Source organism: Syngnathoides biaculeatus, chromosome 4 (genome assembly GCF_019802595.1).
Source record: "Syngnathoides biaculeatus isolate LvHL_M chromosome 4, ASM1980259v1, whole genome shotgun sequence".
Lineage (NCBI taxonomy): Eukaryota > Metazoa > Chordata > Actinopteri > Syngnathiformes > Syngnathidae > Syngnathoides > Syngnathoides biaculeatus.
In genome coordinates, this window is record NC_084643.1 from 23,121,646 (window position 1) to 23,137,955 (window position 16,310).

The 16,310-nt window shown below is 42.9% G+C and overlaps 1 protein-coding gene across 4 annotated transcripts in view; it reads left to right on the top strand.

Annotated features, from left to right (window-relative positions):
* The first annotated feature begins 5,757 nt into the window (after positions 1–5,757).
* The window catches only part of erlin2 (ER lipid raft associated 2), a 46,918-nt gene continuing 36,365 nt past the window's right edge, over positions 5,758–16,310 (top strand). Inside the window, exons 1-4 of one of the 4 annotated variants that reach the window (XM_061817987.1) lie at positions 5,851–5,879; positions 6,933–7,040; positions 8,828–8,889; positions 11,989–12,070. In XM_061817987.1, coding sequence (XP_061673971.1) covers positions 12,035–12,070 — 36 coding nt within the window. In that variant the 5' untranslated portion in view covers positions 5,851–5,879; positions 6,933–7,040; positions 8,828–8,889; positions 11,989–12,034. Of the gene's footprint in view, positions 5,880–5,933; positions 6,070–6,294; positions 6,455–6,932; positions 7,041–8,827; positions 8,890–11,988; positions 12,071–16,310 lie in introns of those variants that run through there. The other 3 variants (XM_061817985.1, XM_061817986.1, XM_061817984.1) reach the window with 3 other exon arrangements.

A 16,310-nucleotide genomic window follows, 5' to 3' on the forward strand; every position in this document is an offset into this window, starting at 1 on the left:
CTCCTTTCATACAACAACTCATACAAACACATTTCATTGTTTTACACTGTCCCATGTGGTTTATTACTCAGGCCTGATAATTGACATTTCCTGCAAATGACTAAAACCCAGTTAAAACCCAGTTAAAATTTGAATTTCTGCTCTTTCTCTGAAACAGTAATCTTGCCAAATGTGATATTGAGCTTTTAGAGTAAAGAAAATTTAGTATTTCAACACCCTGCTATATTGCAAGTTCTCCCACTGTGAAATCATGGAGGGGTCTGAAATTTTCATCGTAAGTGCATGTCTACTGTGAGAGAGATAATCTAAAAAGAAAAATCCAGAAATCACAATGTATGATTTTTTTTTAAACAATTTGTATGGTACAGCTGCAAATAAGTATTTGAACACCTGTCTATCAGCTCTTACCCTCAAAGACCCTTTAGTCCGCCTTTAAAAGTCCACCTCCACTCCATGTATTATCCTGAATCAGATGCACCTATGTGAGGTCGTTGGCTGCATAAAGACACCTGTCCACCCCATACAATCACTAAGACTAAAACTTGGAACGTGCCCAAGACCAAAGAGCTGTCCAAAGACACCAGAGACAAATTCTACAATTCCACATGGCTGGAAAGGGCTACTGAGAAATTGCCAAGCAGCTTGGTGAAAAAAGGTCTACTGTTGTAGCAATCATTGCGAGATGCAAGATATCATTTCGTGGGGTCTTAATGATCCTTAGAAAGGTGAGGAATCAGCCCAGGACTACACGACAGGACTTGGTCAATGACCTGAAAAGAGCTGGGACCACCGTTTCCAAGGTGACTGTTGGTAATACACTAAGACATCATGGCTTGAAACCAGGCATGGCAAGGAAGGTTCCCCTGCTTAAACCAGCACATGTCAAGGGCCATCTTGAGTTTGCCAATGACCACTTGGATGATACAGAGCAGTCATGGGAGAAGGTTTTGTGGTCAGATGAGACCAACATGGAACTTTTTGGTCATAATTCCACTAACTGTGTTTGGAAGAAGACAAATGATGAGTTCCATCCCAAGAACACCATCCCTACTGTGAAGCATGGCGGTGGTAGTATCATGCTTTCGGGGTGTTTTTCTGCACATGGAACAGAACGACTGCACTGTATTAAGGAGAGGATGACCCCATCCAGGTATTGTGAGATTTTGGGGAACAACCTCTTTCCCTCAGTCAGAGCATTGAAGATGGATCGTGTGGCTTGGTCTTTCAACATGACAATGACCTGAAGCACACAGCCAGGAAAACCAAGGAGTGGCTTCATAAGAAGCATATCAAGGTTCTGGTGTGGCCTAGCCAGTCTCCAGACCTAAACCTGATAGAAAATCTTTGGAGGGAGCTGACACTCCGTGTTCCTCAGCGACAGCCCAGAAACGTGTCTGATCAAGAGAAGATGTGTGTGGAGGAGTGGGCCAAATTCCCTCCTGCATTGTGTGCAAACCTGGTGAACAACTAGAGGAAATGTTTGACCTCTGCAATTGCAAACAAGGCGACTGTACCAAATATTAACATTGGTTTTCTGAAGTTCAGGGTGCTCAGGCAGGAGCTGCGTATTCTGTGAGTGATCTGATGGGCGCAATGTAGATCATCCGCATGTCCTGTGGCCGCCACACCCAAGACGTACCCATCAGCTGTCGCAGGAGGTTGGAGCGCTGGTTCATGACTTGGCTCAACTGCTGGACATGTTCGTTGAGCACGTGCTGGCGATCATATCGAGCCCCCAGAAAGGTGGGAGTGGGATGCGTCTTGAGTCTGGAACCCCCAACGGTGATGTTTGGGCAACATGAGAATTTGGCAATTTAACCATCGTGAAGAACAACTTCTGACTTTGATGTGTTGAGAGTGAGATGGCTTTCTGCGGACCATTGGTGAACTTTGAAGCCCCTGACTCCAGTCTTACCCCCACTTCTTCCTTATTACAGCTGCTACAGATCAGCGCCAAGTCATCAGCATAGGCAGAGACAAGGGTCGAGGACTAGAAGGAATCTAACAGATCGTTGATGTAAATTGTAAAAAGGAGTGGAGACAAAACTGAGCCTTGAGGGAGTCCTTTTTTGAAGGTTCGGCAGCGCCCTCTAGTAGCATTAACCCTCACCCGCGCCGTACGATTGGTCAACCACTCCTTGATCCACTCGACAAATCAAAGAGGCACACCAATCTCCAGCATCTTCTGGAGGAGTCTGCCACGCAACACATGAACATATTCCTTGCTGAAACTGAAGAAAGCAGTAATGGAGCGCAGACGTTGTTTGGACTGGAACCTATCCATGATGAATTGGGACAGCTGTAGGCATTGATCAGCGGTGCAGCAGCCCTTGCGGAAACCTGCCTGCCAAGGACTGAGAATCAAGTGATCCTCAAGTCACTGGGACAAGCGGTTGATGATGAGTCTCTCCAGCATTTTCTAATGGTGGAAGTCAGGGTGATTAGGCAATAGCTCCCGATGCTGTCGTTGGACTATAATGCACTGTTTAGTCGCAAAATGCTCACCCAACGAGATGACACATTCTTCCTACGTCAGCGTTGGCCCAAGAACATGAGAATAAGGTTGTTGTCGGATGAAAATCGCAGTTAGCAACGCAAGCTTCAACTATTCCAATTACAGCTAGTCTTATCAGCGGGACCGTGGGACTGGTGCGGTGAACAAGGGCAGTGGCCTAAAATAAAGCTCTAACAAAGTCGCAAAAATGCGATGTCCAGACAACACTTGTGTGCTAATGAGAGCTGTATTCTTCATAGAAAAAATGTGACACAACCCACCAATATCACTGCTAGACATCCTATACAGCTAGCATAAGCTACAAGACTGAGTTTACCACCATCACTTGAGAAAATGGGCAAGTCTCTCCCCAAATACAGTATAATCACATGGGAAATACAATCACTGAAGAAGAAATCCTTACTTTTATCCACCTTGGCAACAATATCCCATCTTGCAACACATTATAAAAGTGAACACAAGATGATACGGATGGCTGGTTGGAAAAAAATGTGCAAGGCTCCCTGCAATTACAACAACTCCACTCTACTTAAAAGTTGGTTGTATTTTTAATTGTTTTTGTTTCTGTGCTGGTCCGTTGAAAAAAAAGTCTTTCGACTACGTCAAACTGGAGCTTGACATAAATAAGTTTGGAGACCACAGTATATACAATAAATAAATATTGATGACTTTTAATAAATTTTCATCACATTAATGTTGACGACAAATCTTTCTCAACCCTATTTAATCAAACACATCACTCTTGCCAAGTCAGAAACGATCAAACAGATCCATTAGTAGAACCAAAAACGACTAGGCCAAGCAACATCCTTTCAGTGATACAGCCAACAAAGCTCAAGATCCCCTGAGTACGTAGCTAGAAAAAGCAACAGTTAATCTGTACAGGACAACTTTTCTTCTGTGAAAACAGGAACGCCGGGTTGTCAAGATTCCTTTAGACTACTTACTACTTACTACAAGACTACTTTTTGATCTAATCTAATCTGAAGTTCAATATTTTTCCCCTCTTAGCAGAATGTTTGCAGAACATTTGCTCCAACTAGCAAGGGAACTTTCTTCCTTTGAAAAGGTGAAGAAATCTCACAAGTTCCAACGAAGCCACATTTACTGTGTGCTCCCTCTCAGCTCAATGCACATTCACGATGGGCGGTATTAATAGAAATGAGTGCTTGATTCATTCACCGAGACATACAGACAGTAAAGTATCTTACTTCACCGGATTTCTATTTTCATTCTTATTTTTATATGTATCAATATAACATCACAATTCTTCAAATTAACCCGATAATTATCCTTCTGATAATTATCGTGGCTCTCTCATACCATAGTACAATAAGTGTTTTATATATATATATATATATATATATATATATATATATATATATATATATACACACGCACACACACAAACTGCAGGGTGCACATACTAGACTCTTTGAAAGTACTGCAGTCTGATCATTCAATAATCCATTAAAGTATTTCAGACATTACTAAAGATGTCCTGTCAAGGTACACAGGCATATAATATAAACGACATACTATAAATCCTGTATACAGTCTATGGGACAGAACAAAAAGCTAAGCTTTAGTGCGTTCATCCGAGCTGTCTGCTACCAAGCCGCAATGAGCTGAGAGAGAGACTGAGAAAGAAAAGCCATAAAACAAAAATATGGGGAGTGGTCCCAACAAAGAAAGAGAAGGGAGTGGGAGGATAAATAGAGAAACAGAGAGCGGTGGAAAAAGGAAGAAGAAAAGAGAGCAGTAGAGAGCAGGAGCTCAAGCGAGTTCTGCATGTGTGTAAGTTCCCACCCCTGTCAGGACCCTGTCAGCCTGTGATTTATGGCACCGAGACTGGGAGCAGTCTTCGCTGCCAGCTCAGTATTGTTACAACTGACAGCTAATGAGGCCAGACTGGCTTTCAAGCACAGCACTTAACAGAGGCCTCCATCTTCCCCACTCACCAGTATTCTCTACACTCTATTTCGCTATTCCATTTATTCCTTCTTCCAGGGTGGCGGCACGCAGCGTGCAGAGCTGCAACAATGCTTCCGGGGGTCTGAGCAGAAACTTGTCAGGCAGACTTAGATATATGAGCGGCACTGTGTAATTACCATATTTTCTCTTTCTTTCCCTCTCTTTTCTGTTGGCTATTAGGCTCAATACAACAATAAATGAGGGAGAGATCGTGACGCAAATGAAGCTTTGTGACGGACAAATCTTCTCTTCTCTTTGACCTCTCACCTTTGCAAGGTTTGCCTGAATAGTCCAGCATTGGTCCGGATTGCACGAGCCCCTTGCAGACCCTGCAAAATAATCACAAACAGTCTCTGCCAGAGCTGGCCTCCCTTCCACCATCCTCCCTCAGCCCCAAGTTTCATGTCAGTCGTGATTAATGGCACCCGGGCCCCAGCACGGCTTACGCTGCCAGTTCCAGCGATGTTCCCTTGATACTTAATGAACTCTGACAAACTTCTTTTCCCTTGCTCTGTTGTTCGCCTTCCCTTGCAACCTGTTTAAAATGCAAAGCACGGCGCTGCCACGGGCGCACCTTGGGGTTAGTTCTGCTCCTCTGTGAATTTCTCGGGAGAATGGCTAAAAATAAGGTGCCACAGGGACATGAAGTCAAGACCCTTAATTAGGATTGTAGATGATAAATACACAAAATCCACTTTTATCTCATATTGATTAGAGAAAGAAAACATTGCATTTTCTTTTAAATAAGTCATTATTTCCCACTTGTTGTTGATCAAACCCGGGCTTTTGTGCAAACACTGGGTGCAAGTGGAAGTTTATAATTAAAACGCAGTCAAAAAGCACTTTGCAGTGAATTCTTCCTCTTGAGGCTCGTGCAAATGTGGCCACATGACATAATGTTGTTCGGTCTTTGTTGCCACCTGCTGTTATTCTTAGGTAAAGCATTTGCAGCGAATTTTTGCGGTTGCTCGTTTCTTTTAGTCATCGATGGTGTCGGGGTGCATGCGCCTGTCTTTGGTTCGGCAGCAGGAAGCGTGGGTTCAATTCCCATTCAGTCACGGTGTGAATGTGAGTGCGAATTCGGGGTGGAGTCGGAATAGGCTCCAAAGCAAGTCGACCCTGAACCGTATAAGCGCTACTGAGAACAGATGGACGGGCTGTTTCTTTACTATATAAATGTCAGTGTATATTTGCAAATATTGCTGCTGACTGTAAATTTCCTCGCGTGATAAACAAGGCCCATCTCGCTATTGAACTGGCATTGTCACTGTTTGTCCGCTAGAGGCCAGTAGTGCTCCTATTCGCCAGATTGAGTCTTTGTGAGGAAGAAATATCCGCAGGTGTTTGCGAGCTTTTGAAGTGTTTAGCATCGATTTGTACCAAGTTGAAGGTAAGACCCTCGTAAGCAGGACCAGGCGTGTTGAAATAAACTTACCGCAACAATGTGGGAATGGTTACCAACTCAATGTCGACCTATTCGAAAGACGTTGCTTGGTATTGTTCGCTGTCTGTAGGAATAGCAAAGCTCAATGACCATTTGCCCACATTAAGTGTCGCAATGGTGACGAAAAGACACCGTGGTAACTTGCAGTATATGCCTATCAACCTTTATTTTATTTAATATATATATATATATATATATATATATATATATATATACACACACACACACACACACACTGTTTTAGTTACAAAAAATAAAATAGAAAACAGTAAAACTTAATTCCCTGCAACCCCCGCTGTATAATCCCTGAGACGACCTGAGAGACCATTAATTGTTTTCGAGAGTTCGAGTTGTGTTAGTTAACTAATGGAAAGTCTGTTTAGTAGTTTTAATGTTCAGCGGGAGTAAGTGTTTAACATTATTGGCATCATTCGGCATAAATTTTATTTTAGTCAAGTAAATGTTGGGGTATTTTATACGCAAACTAGTTCAGTGGAGATGGTGTGCACAATTGCCACAGCGTAAGTACATGTTGGTAAACCATAGATGGAACTTGCAATGTATGCCGTTGTTTTTTGTTTTTAACAATTGGTTAATGAGACCAGTCAGCAACAGATTGATCGTTTTATGTCTCCGTGTCCTGATTAAGGGGTAAAGCAACACATCCACAAGCACCAAAGTTAGAACTCTGTCCAGAGGGATTTCCCATATGAAATTTCTGAAATAGATTTCATAGCCAAAGATAAGAGCGCAATCCTCTTTAACGGTGACAAGGTTATTGAGTCCCAGCTAATGTCACGATAAGCCTGAGCTGAGTGGAGATAAACAAACAGTGCATGAAGCCAACATACGTGTACGTGTTATTGTGTGTTGCTGAGTGAATGCAGGTCAGAAAGACCACTTTGGGGGGAGAGTTTCTGGTTATTTCACTTTTTTTCATTTGGACAACACAGTTGAATTGGCCACTCATTGTCACATGGTGTCTAATTTGCTTTCTAGGATGGCACAGTGGGGTGCCATATTCTCAATAACTGTGGCTCTTGCTGGAGCAGCGCTTTTGGCTTCGATGCACAAGATCGATGAAGGTCACATTGGAGTTTACTACAGGTGAGTGTTCACTCCAGCCCGCTTTCCTGTTCTCTGTGTGTGCAAAGCAGTTAACCTACTTAGCTGGAGAAGAGCCATCTGGTTTAAATCTTTTTGTAAAAACATCTTAATCAAAATAAGCCCTTTGAAAATTTGTAGTACTGATTAGAAATGTTGTAATCAATATGATATGGGTGTGAGACTGTTCAAGATGGGCTTTTGATGAAATTGGTTTCACATTTAGTTTTAATTTAGTTTGCCAAGCACCCATCATAGGGTAGGGCGTAGGACACTGCTAGTATGAAGAAGGCACACTGTAAATGTGCCCATTTTTGGTGCTGATTCCAATGCAACTAAAGAAACTTAGCTAAAACCGAACTCATTAGTCATTTCACGGCGTACCGTTAACTCAATGCAAAAACCATCATCCTCAAGAGAGAGAGAGAGAGAGAGACAAACAAACAAACGGGAAGTGTTTTTGCTGGCAGGTGGCTTTTCTTGCTTGTTTGAATGTGAATTAAGGAGTCCACAATGTTTATTTTTCACTTTTACACCAGAATGCCATGGTGTTTCTTATAATAATCTGAACAAGGTGACGGAGGAAAGGAGCAGAAGCTAAAAGAAAGGTCTGGGTCCATATCATCTTGTCACAGCTAGGTCTGTGGGAGTTTACTCATTTGTAACCATGAGCCCATGAAGAAGTGTACTTAATACTGAGCAGGGAGCAATTTGACAGCCTCTGTGTAATGGTATATTTTATTTTAAGATAATGTAAAAAATGGTTGGGACATTGCTAAATGTAAAGTAAAAGAGAATCCAATAATTTGCAAATCATGTTCAACCTATTTTATCACTCTATCAATTTTCTGAGCTGCCTATCCTCACAAGGGTCACGGGAGTGCTGGTGCCTATCCCAGCTGTCATCAAGCAGGAGGCAGGGTAGACCCTGAACTGGTTGCCAGGCAATCCCAGGACACATGGAGACAAACAGTCACACTCAGAATCCCACCTAATGGCAATTTAGAGTGCCCAATTAATGCACGTTTTTTGGATGTGGGAGGAAACTGGGCCCACAATCCCAATTTATATTTAATTGAACGTACATTAAAGACATCTAATGTTCAAATTAATCATCTTTATTTTTAGCAAATAATCAACCATCCATCTTCTATCACTTACCTGAGCTCTGGTCACTGGGACAGTAGCTTTAGCAGGGACGCCCGGAGTTCTCTTTTCCCAGCCACGTCATCAAGCTCAGCCGAGAGACATAGTCTCTCCAGCGTGTCCTGGGTCATCCCTGAGGTCTCTTTCTGGTAGGACGTGATGCAACACCTCAATGGGGAGGCATCAGGGAGACTTCCAAATAAGATGCCCAAGCCATCTCCTTTCGCTCCTCTCAATGCGGAGGAGCAGGTATTCTACTCTGAGCCCCTCCTTGATGACAGAGCTATCTCTAAGGGAGAGCCCTGTGGAGGAAACTCATTTCTGCCGCTTTTATCCAATATCTTGTTCTTTCAGTCATGACCCACAGCTCGTGATGATAGGTGAGTGTAGGAACACAGATCGACCAGTAAATTAAGAGCTTCACCTTAGCTCCTGCTTTACCACAACGGACCAGGACAAGGTCCACCAAGTATCCCACATGTGTACCTATGATAGAAATTACAGCCCTCATCTTTTTAAGTGTGACAACTCACACAATCTTTGCTTTTCCCAATACTCTACAGACTTATTTAAATCCATACAAAACTTTTACAGTACTTTTTTTTTTCCAATATTTCATTTTCATAATTACATTTGACTTCAAGGTGACTGCTGAGCTGGAGGGTGATGTGCAAGCGCCCTCAGTTCACCAACTGCTACAGGAAGTGTAAGTTAAGTTCTAAATTATAAGTAAGAACTGTAGTTCAGCTATCAAATGCATTTGACCTCGTTAAGAAAATGAAAACATTTTAGTAGGTCTCCACCAGAGGTCACCAACCTTTTTGAAATCAGAATCAGTTTTTTCGGCCAATTATGTAAACAACTCACAGGAATTTGTCTAAGGTAGTTGGAGCTGCCAGAATATGACATGCATGCTCAATATGAAAAAAACAGTCAATTGAACATTGTTTTTTTTAAACTCGTTTGTGCTAAGAATGCAGGAACTTCTAGCATTTAGAGCAGTTGGAATGCCAACTAGCGCCATAGTCCAGTGCAATGACCATTGTGTAAAGAGTGTCAAGCTTGGTCAGTTTTGGTGAATAGTTGTGATATTCTATCGTATATAATACTGATACGTACTAATTGGCCCAGCAGGATTTGTCAAGAACAACTCGAGGCACAAAATTGGCAGCATGTTGCAGTGGGATTCAGTTAGCTGCTCAAGAATTTGATTGCAAGATGGAAGAAGCTGTTGGAATGCCTGCTAGTTTTGGTTTGCATTGATCGGTATCACAGTCACATTTGGCGGGCACGATCACGCATGTCCGTAGAATTTGTTACAAGTAGAAAAAAATTCTTCTTTTTAGATTCTCTCTCACAGTGGACATGTACCTACAGTGAAGAAAATAACTATTTGAACACCCTGCTATATTGCAAGTTCTCCCACTTAGAAATCATGGAGGGGTCTGAAATTTTCATTGTAGGTGCATGTCCACTGTGAGAGAGAGAATCTAAAAAGAAAAATCCAGAAAGCACATTGTATGATTTTTTAAAAAAAATGGAAAATTTCCGATTCATTTGCACAATACAGCTGCAAATAAGTATTTGAACACCTGTGTATCAGCTAGAATTGTGACTCTCAAAGACCTGTTAGTCCGCCTTTAAAAGTCCACCTCTACTCCATGTATTATCCTGAATCAGATGCACCTGTGCAAGGTCTTTAGCTGCATAAAGACACCGGTCCACCCCATACAATCAGTAAGACTCAAAATTGTACCATGGCCAAGACCAAAGAGCTGTCCAAAGACACCAGAGACAAAATTGTACAACTCCACACAACTAGAAAGGGGTACAGAGAACTTTGCCAAGCATCTTTGTGAAAAAAGGTCCACAGTTGGAGCAATCATTAGAAAATGGAAGAAGCTAAACATGACGCTCAATCTCAATTGAAGTGGAGACCCATGCAAGATCTCGTGGGGTCTCAATGATCCTTAGAAAGGTGAGGAATCAGGGCATGACTGGTGGACCACACCTGTAACTTCATACATTATCTGTGGGCATGACTGACCACACCTGTACATTTTTCAAATGTGAGTGACTGGTATCACCTACCTGATTGAGGTAGCTGGAAGTGCTGCTTGCCAGGATGTGGAGCTACCAGCTCTTGTCCTTGTTCGGTTGGTGTGCAAGTCCTCAAGGTTGGGGAGGATGGTGCAGACAATCTGCTCAGTAGTTTTGATTGTCGGTTGCAAACAAAGTTTCTCCTTTTTCGGAGCAGCCCCAAACCAGACTGTGGTGGATATACACTGGACTGATTCAATGGCCACTGTCTAGAACTATCTCAGCAGGTCTTGTGGCAGGCCTTTTTTGTCTCCCACTTCAGGTCCTGTGGGACTCAAATTCCCAGGAACTTGAAAGTTTTGACGGTTGACACAAGACAGTTGTACAGTTTGAGGGGAGCTGTGGTGAAGGATGCTTCCTGAAGTCCACAATAATCTCTACAGTCTTTAGTGTGTTCAGCTCTAGGTTGTGTTAGCCACATCAAAGCTTCAGCCTCTCCACTTCCTGTCGATACACAGGCTTGTCGCTGTTTTGATGAGCCCGATGGCTCTTGTCATCTGTGAACTTCAAGAGTTTTGAGAGCCGGGTACCTTGCAGTGCATGTAGTGCAAGAAGAGCAGCATAGATAGGACACAACCTTGGGGTACCCCAATGCTGATTGTGTGTGTGGATGAGGTCTTGTCCCCCATCCTCACCGACTGTGTCCTGCCCGTCAGGAAATTGTAGATCCATTGGCAGGTGACAAGCAAGACACTGAGCTGGAAGAGATTGGAGGCGAGGCGTTCGGTGATGGTGTTGAATGCAGAGCTAGAGTCCATGAACAGAATCCTTAGATAGGTTCCCACTCTGTCGAGTTGTTTAAGGATGAAATGCAAACCCATGTTGACTGCATCATCCCCAGACCTTTTGGGCCAGTAGACAAACGGCAGTGGGTCCATCTGGGCACCTGGAATGCTCTTGAGGTGGTCTAGCACGAGCCGTTCAAGGGTCTTAATGACCTCAGGTGTCAAGGCAACAGGCCTGTACTCATTTAGACCTGAGATTGCAGGTTTCCTGGGGACCAGGATGATGATGGAGAGTTTGAAGCAGGTTGGTCCTTTGCACAGTTATAGAGACCTGGTGAAGATCTTTGTAAAGACTGGAACAAGTTCAGGTAATCGGCAAGCCCACGATTATCATCTACGAGTGGGTGATCGTCGCTTGTAATTTGTAATGTGTGCCAGACTGATTTGGCGTCGTTAGTGCCAAATGGTTTTTCCATCTTTTCTGCATAATCCCGCTTGGCTATGTTAATTTCTTTAATAAGCGGGTTTCTAGTGCGATTGTACATGGCGCTATCCCCGCTATGCAATGCAACTTCTTTAATCTCGCAGAGTTGTCAAAGTCTGGCTGTAAACCATGGCTTGTTATTAAACGTCTGAAAAGTTTTTGTTGGTACACACGCCTCCTCACAGACACTGACATAAGATGGAACAGCATCCATGTATTTGTCTAGCCTGCTCTCTGAAATTTTAAAGATGCTGCAGCAATGCTCAAAACATACAAAATGACTTGAATTTTGAACTGAGGTGTAGTAAATTTTCCTCATTCCTTATTGATCATTGAGACATACTTTTACTTGTAAATTTGGTTCAGGCTGAAATCATTCAGCTTTTAAGGGATTGGGTTTTAATGGTTCCACTGTTTTGATCCATCATTACTGAAAAATGCCTTGTTTCGTATAATCTATCACAAAACTCATTGATTGCTCATGTTTGTGAAACAGGGGAGGAGCTCTCTTGACCACCACAAGTGGACCTGGTTTCCATCTTATGCTTCCATTTATCACCTCTTACAAGTCTGTCCAGGTGATTCAAGTTTATTTATATTTCTAAGATAATGTATTGCATCTTTAGGAAAAAATTACAAACTGTTAGCCTCTATTTTCTGTGCAATACTTGTCATTGGCACTACAACGCCAATATGTGATTCTTAGAGGACTATTGCTTGGTTATATGAAAAAAAATCCATCACAATATAGGCTATTTTACATCACAATAACAAAATACGACAATGTAGTTAGCCGTGTCATTATAAACTGTTAATTGTGATATATTTTTCAAAAAAACTTTCACAGCAACCATATTATTTTTTTATGCCCCTGATATAATGACATTAGAGAAAGTAACCCAAGTAAAATAATTCAAGATAAATACAAAGAAACACACTCAGACTCTGTTCACCAAAAAATTCTGGAACAATTAAATATTTGGCACACAGGTATAGAGACTCAATACCTTAAAAGACAATATACTGCCAATCAACTTCCCATTTGGATAAAAAGAACTGCAAAGTAACATTAAGAGCTCAACAAGTGCAGACTCTTTGCCTTGATTTGTACTGTCTGCAACATTTCTTTAAAGAAACACTGCTTTCCCAAGATGTTGAGTGAAGGAAATGTAGATGTGGGGTGTCTCTGTCATCATAGACTGTTTGGTACTCCTTGAGCGCTGGCAGCTAGCTTTCACACATACCCACATACTTGATTTCTGAATATTCCTCCATGGCAAAGTAATATGCAAGCTCATCAGCCTGAGGTTTCGCCTCTGCGTTGTGCGCTCAGGAACTACTATGGATACAGGATACACAGGAGTTAACCAGACCATAAAAAACACGTCAGTCCTTCTGCTATTAAGTAACAGTTCTTTTTCTGTTACAATAATGTAAATGTCGCCCAGTTCTTTTCTATAGTAATTACTTATTTAGCAACTATTTATTGCAAGAGATTATGACTTCCCCCATTGGGTACTGTTTGCTCCAATTCCATTTTAGTGGCAAGAACATTTGTATAGTTCACCAATCAAAGAAAGTCACATGATCTTACATGTCTTTTGTTGGGCTTACCTGCCATAGGTATAAACACAAATTAAGCCCGCTTTGCTGTCATGTTGGGAAGGTCATCATTACCATGACAACAACAGCGTACTACTCGTTTAGTTTACATTTAAACCAGGGGTGCTCAATGTGTGGATCGATCGCAAGGCAGTCTTTGTCGATCGCGGGACGGCTTGCCAAAAAAAAAAAAAGTCAGGCATTGGTCCCTCTAAATTGCGCACCGCTGATGTAGTCTTTTTGCAGATATTCTGCATTGCGCGCAAAAAAAAAGTCCAATGCAAATTCAATGTATAACATCCAGCTATTCAGTTTGTGGCATTTTGCAATGTGATTCAGTGAGTGAGGGATGATTGGCTGTTACATCCAACAGCACAATTCACATATATAATTTAAAAAAGAAGAACCCACTGGTTTCTTTTAGGCAGCACACGGAACTTTCTCCAACAATGACTGCTGCTCCGCCAAACTTTCTTTTTCCTAGTTTACTTTACACCCACCCCCCATTCCCGCACTGAAAGACGTGCACTCATAATTAAAAATGTTATGGTACTTACGCAGCCCATCAATGTGTTTTATAATGACAGCGTCCACCACCGCTGCTTTAGGTAGCAACACAGTCTGGGCAACGTAGTGCAAAGACAAGCTAGACATGCTGCTTATGTTTACTTTCGATATTAATGGAAAAAATATTAATGGAAAAAAAAGAAATGCTGTTGTTTTAAGATGCAATGACTGTCGGAGTATGTGAATAATCAAAGAAAACGTGGTTAAACTGGATGAGATTTTCTCTTTTCGAGTGGGAAAGGTCTGGTCTGAAGCCAAAGTAGAAACTGCAGGATGAGATGGTGTGTAATGTTAAAATTCCACCTTGGCACAGCCTGATCCAGGATGAAAGCACAGACAATACCGTGCACAAAAAGCTAATTCTGTATTTTAAATATACATATGTATTTCTATATAGTATAATATATCACATAACACTAATAACATAACATTGGGAGCAACACAACCCCAAACCCCCACCCGCCCCCCTCACCCCCGGCTCGTTGCATTGCTGGACATTGCTTGAACACTCGAGAGAATGGATTTACCCTTCATAAGTTTGCTAGAGACCCGGTTCGTCGTGAAAAATTGATTGTACGGGTGCAGAGGACCAGAGGTTCGTGGGTTCCAAATGACAGGTAGGTGTGTATACAGCTACTAAAAAAAATAATAGTTTGGGGCGGACCACGTAATCGGTCTCTCATAATGTAACAAAAGATCAGCGTACATATGACAGGCATGCAAAATTTGTCGATGTGCACGTCGTACGGCGTCGGGCTGCTGCGTCACTTCGCCAGCAAAGGCTGCGCGTCGGGCTCGCGGACGGCGGCGCCTCTGAAGAATGCTGCCACAATGCCGCACTCAGCCGCGTGTAACGACAACGCTGTAAAGCGCCCCGCCTCAACGGTGTTGGTCATCGCGTACTCCGGCGGCTATGAACAACCCCCTAAAGCAGCACGGGTCAGCTCCGTGATAAACCACCTCAGTGCAGAAAATGAGCCACACCGGTTGAGGCACTGCATTTGCCGGTCACGGCTTCGGCGAAGGCTGGACATCGGGCTTGCGGACAGCAGTGGCTGTGAAGAACGCAACCGACAATGCCTCACTCAGCTCCGTGCAACGACAATGCAGTAAAGCGCCCCTGCTCGACGGTGTTGTTCATCGCCTACTGCGGCGGCTATTACGTCACCCGGACATTCGCCAATGAAAAGATGCGGTGCACCCTACTATGGGAGACGAACGCGCCCCTTCTGACAAGGAAGCTCTTTTCGAAGAAAACCTCTCACAACAGTGAATTGTCCGGGGTAATATTACCCTATTGTTTTGAACCATATTTAGATGACATGCAGATCACGGGCCAAACCACCTCCCCACCCTATCCACCTCCGCACGGCGGTGAGAAACGCCCACTTCCGTGGCGGACAAGAGCCACCGCGGCAATCTCGGCCTTGTCAACAAGGTTGCGGCTGGCTCGGCCTTTTTGACAAGGCCGGGTAGCGATCCACAAGGCCTGGGGAAGCCATCCTTCAGCGGCTGGTGCATGGAAGCCTTCCGATGCACACATTGACACATTTAGCAACCCTGATTTATGGATTACGCCGCCCCCCACCCCCCCACCCCCCCGTGAAATCCATTTTTCATGAAGAACCGGGTCTTTTGCAAACTTATGAAGGGTAAATCCATTCTCTCGAGTGTTCAAGCAATGTCCAGCAATGCAACGAGCCGGCATTTTGGCTAACACGAAGGAACAATGAGCTACCTTCCCGGAGGTAAAACTAATAGAAACAAACGAGTCCACTTGAGGTCGGTCCTGTCACTTCCTGCTTCTTCTCGAAAACAAATCCCTCGAGAGGATTTTCATGACAGAGAGCTGTATACTCATGTTTTGTGGTGAAAAAACATATGGGTGCATGCTGCCTGCTGTTTTTTCATTAATAACATACTAAAAATCATGCATTTCATGACAGTGGCACTTTAAGGAGGAAGGCAGCACCTGTTGAACATGCATGTATTTAAAAGCCTGAGCAAGATGGGTCATTAAACGCATTGTTCAGAAGAACGGCGTACTTTGATTAAAAGTTTAATTGGAGAGGGAAAACCTTATAAAGAGGTGTAAAAAGGTATAGGCTGTACAGCTAAAATGATCTCTACTGCCTTAAAATGGAGAGCAAAACCAGAGACAACGTGGCAGAAAACGGAAGACAAAAATGGATTGCAGAATAACAAGACTGGCAAAGGCTTAACCAATGATCCGCTCCAGGATTATCAAAGACAGTCTGGAGTTACCTGTAAGTACTGTGACAGTGAAGAGATGTCTTGTTGAAGCTAAACTATTTAAAAGAATCCCTGCAAAGTCCCGCTGTTAAAAAAAAAAAAAAAAAAAAGACGTGTAAAAGAGGCTATACAGGGATTCCTCAGGTTTCAACGTCCTCAACTGACATTTTGACTTTACGGCGCCCCTGTGTCGTATGCTATTTTGTCCCCAGCACCATAGTGTTTCTGCTTAGCTAATGCATATTGCTTTTCTGTGTTTGTGCACCGGCAGTGTATTTGCCTTTTTCGCACACCTTTTTACACATGATGGCCCAAAAGAAGAAATCTGTTTTTTTTTTTTTTCTTTAACCAATGCTGGACCAGCCGAAAGAAAACCAATGACCATGAAAACGAAAA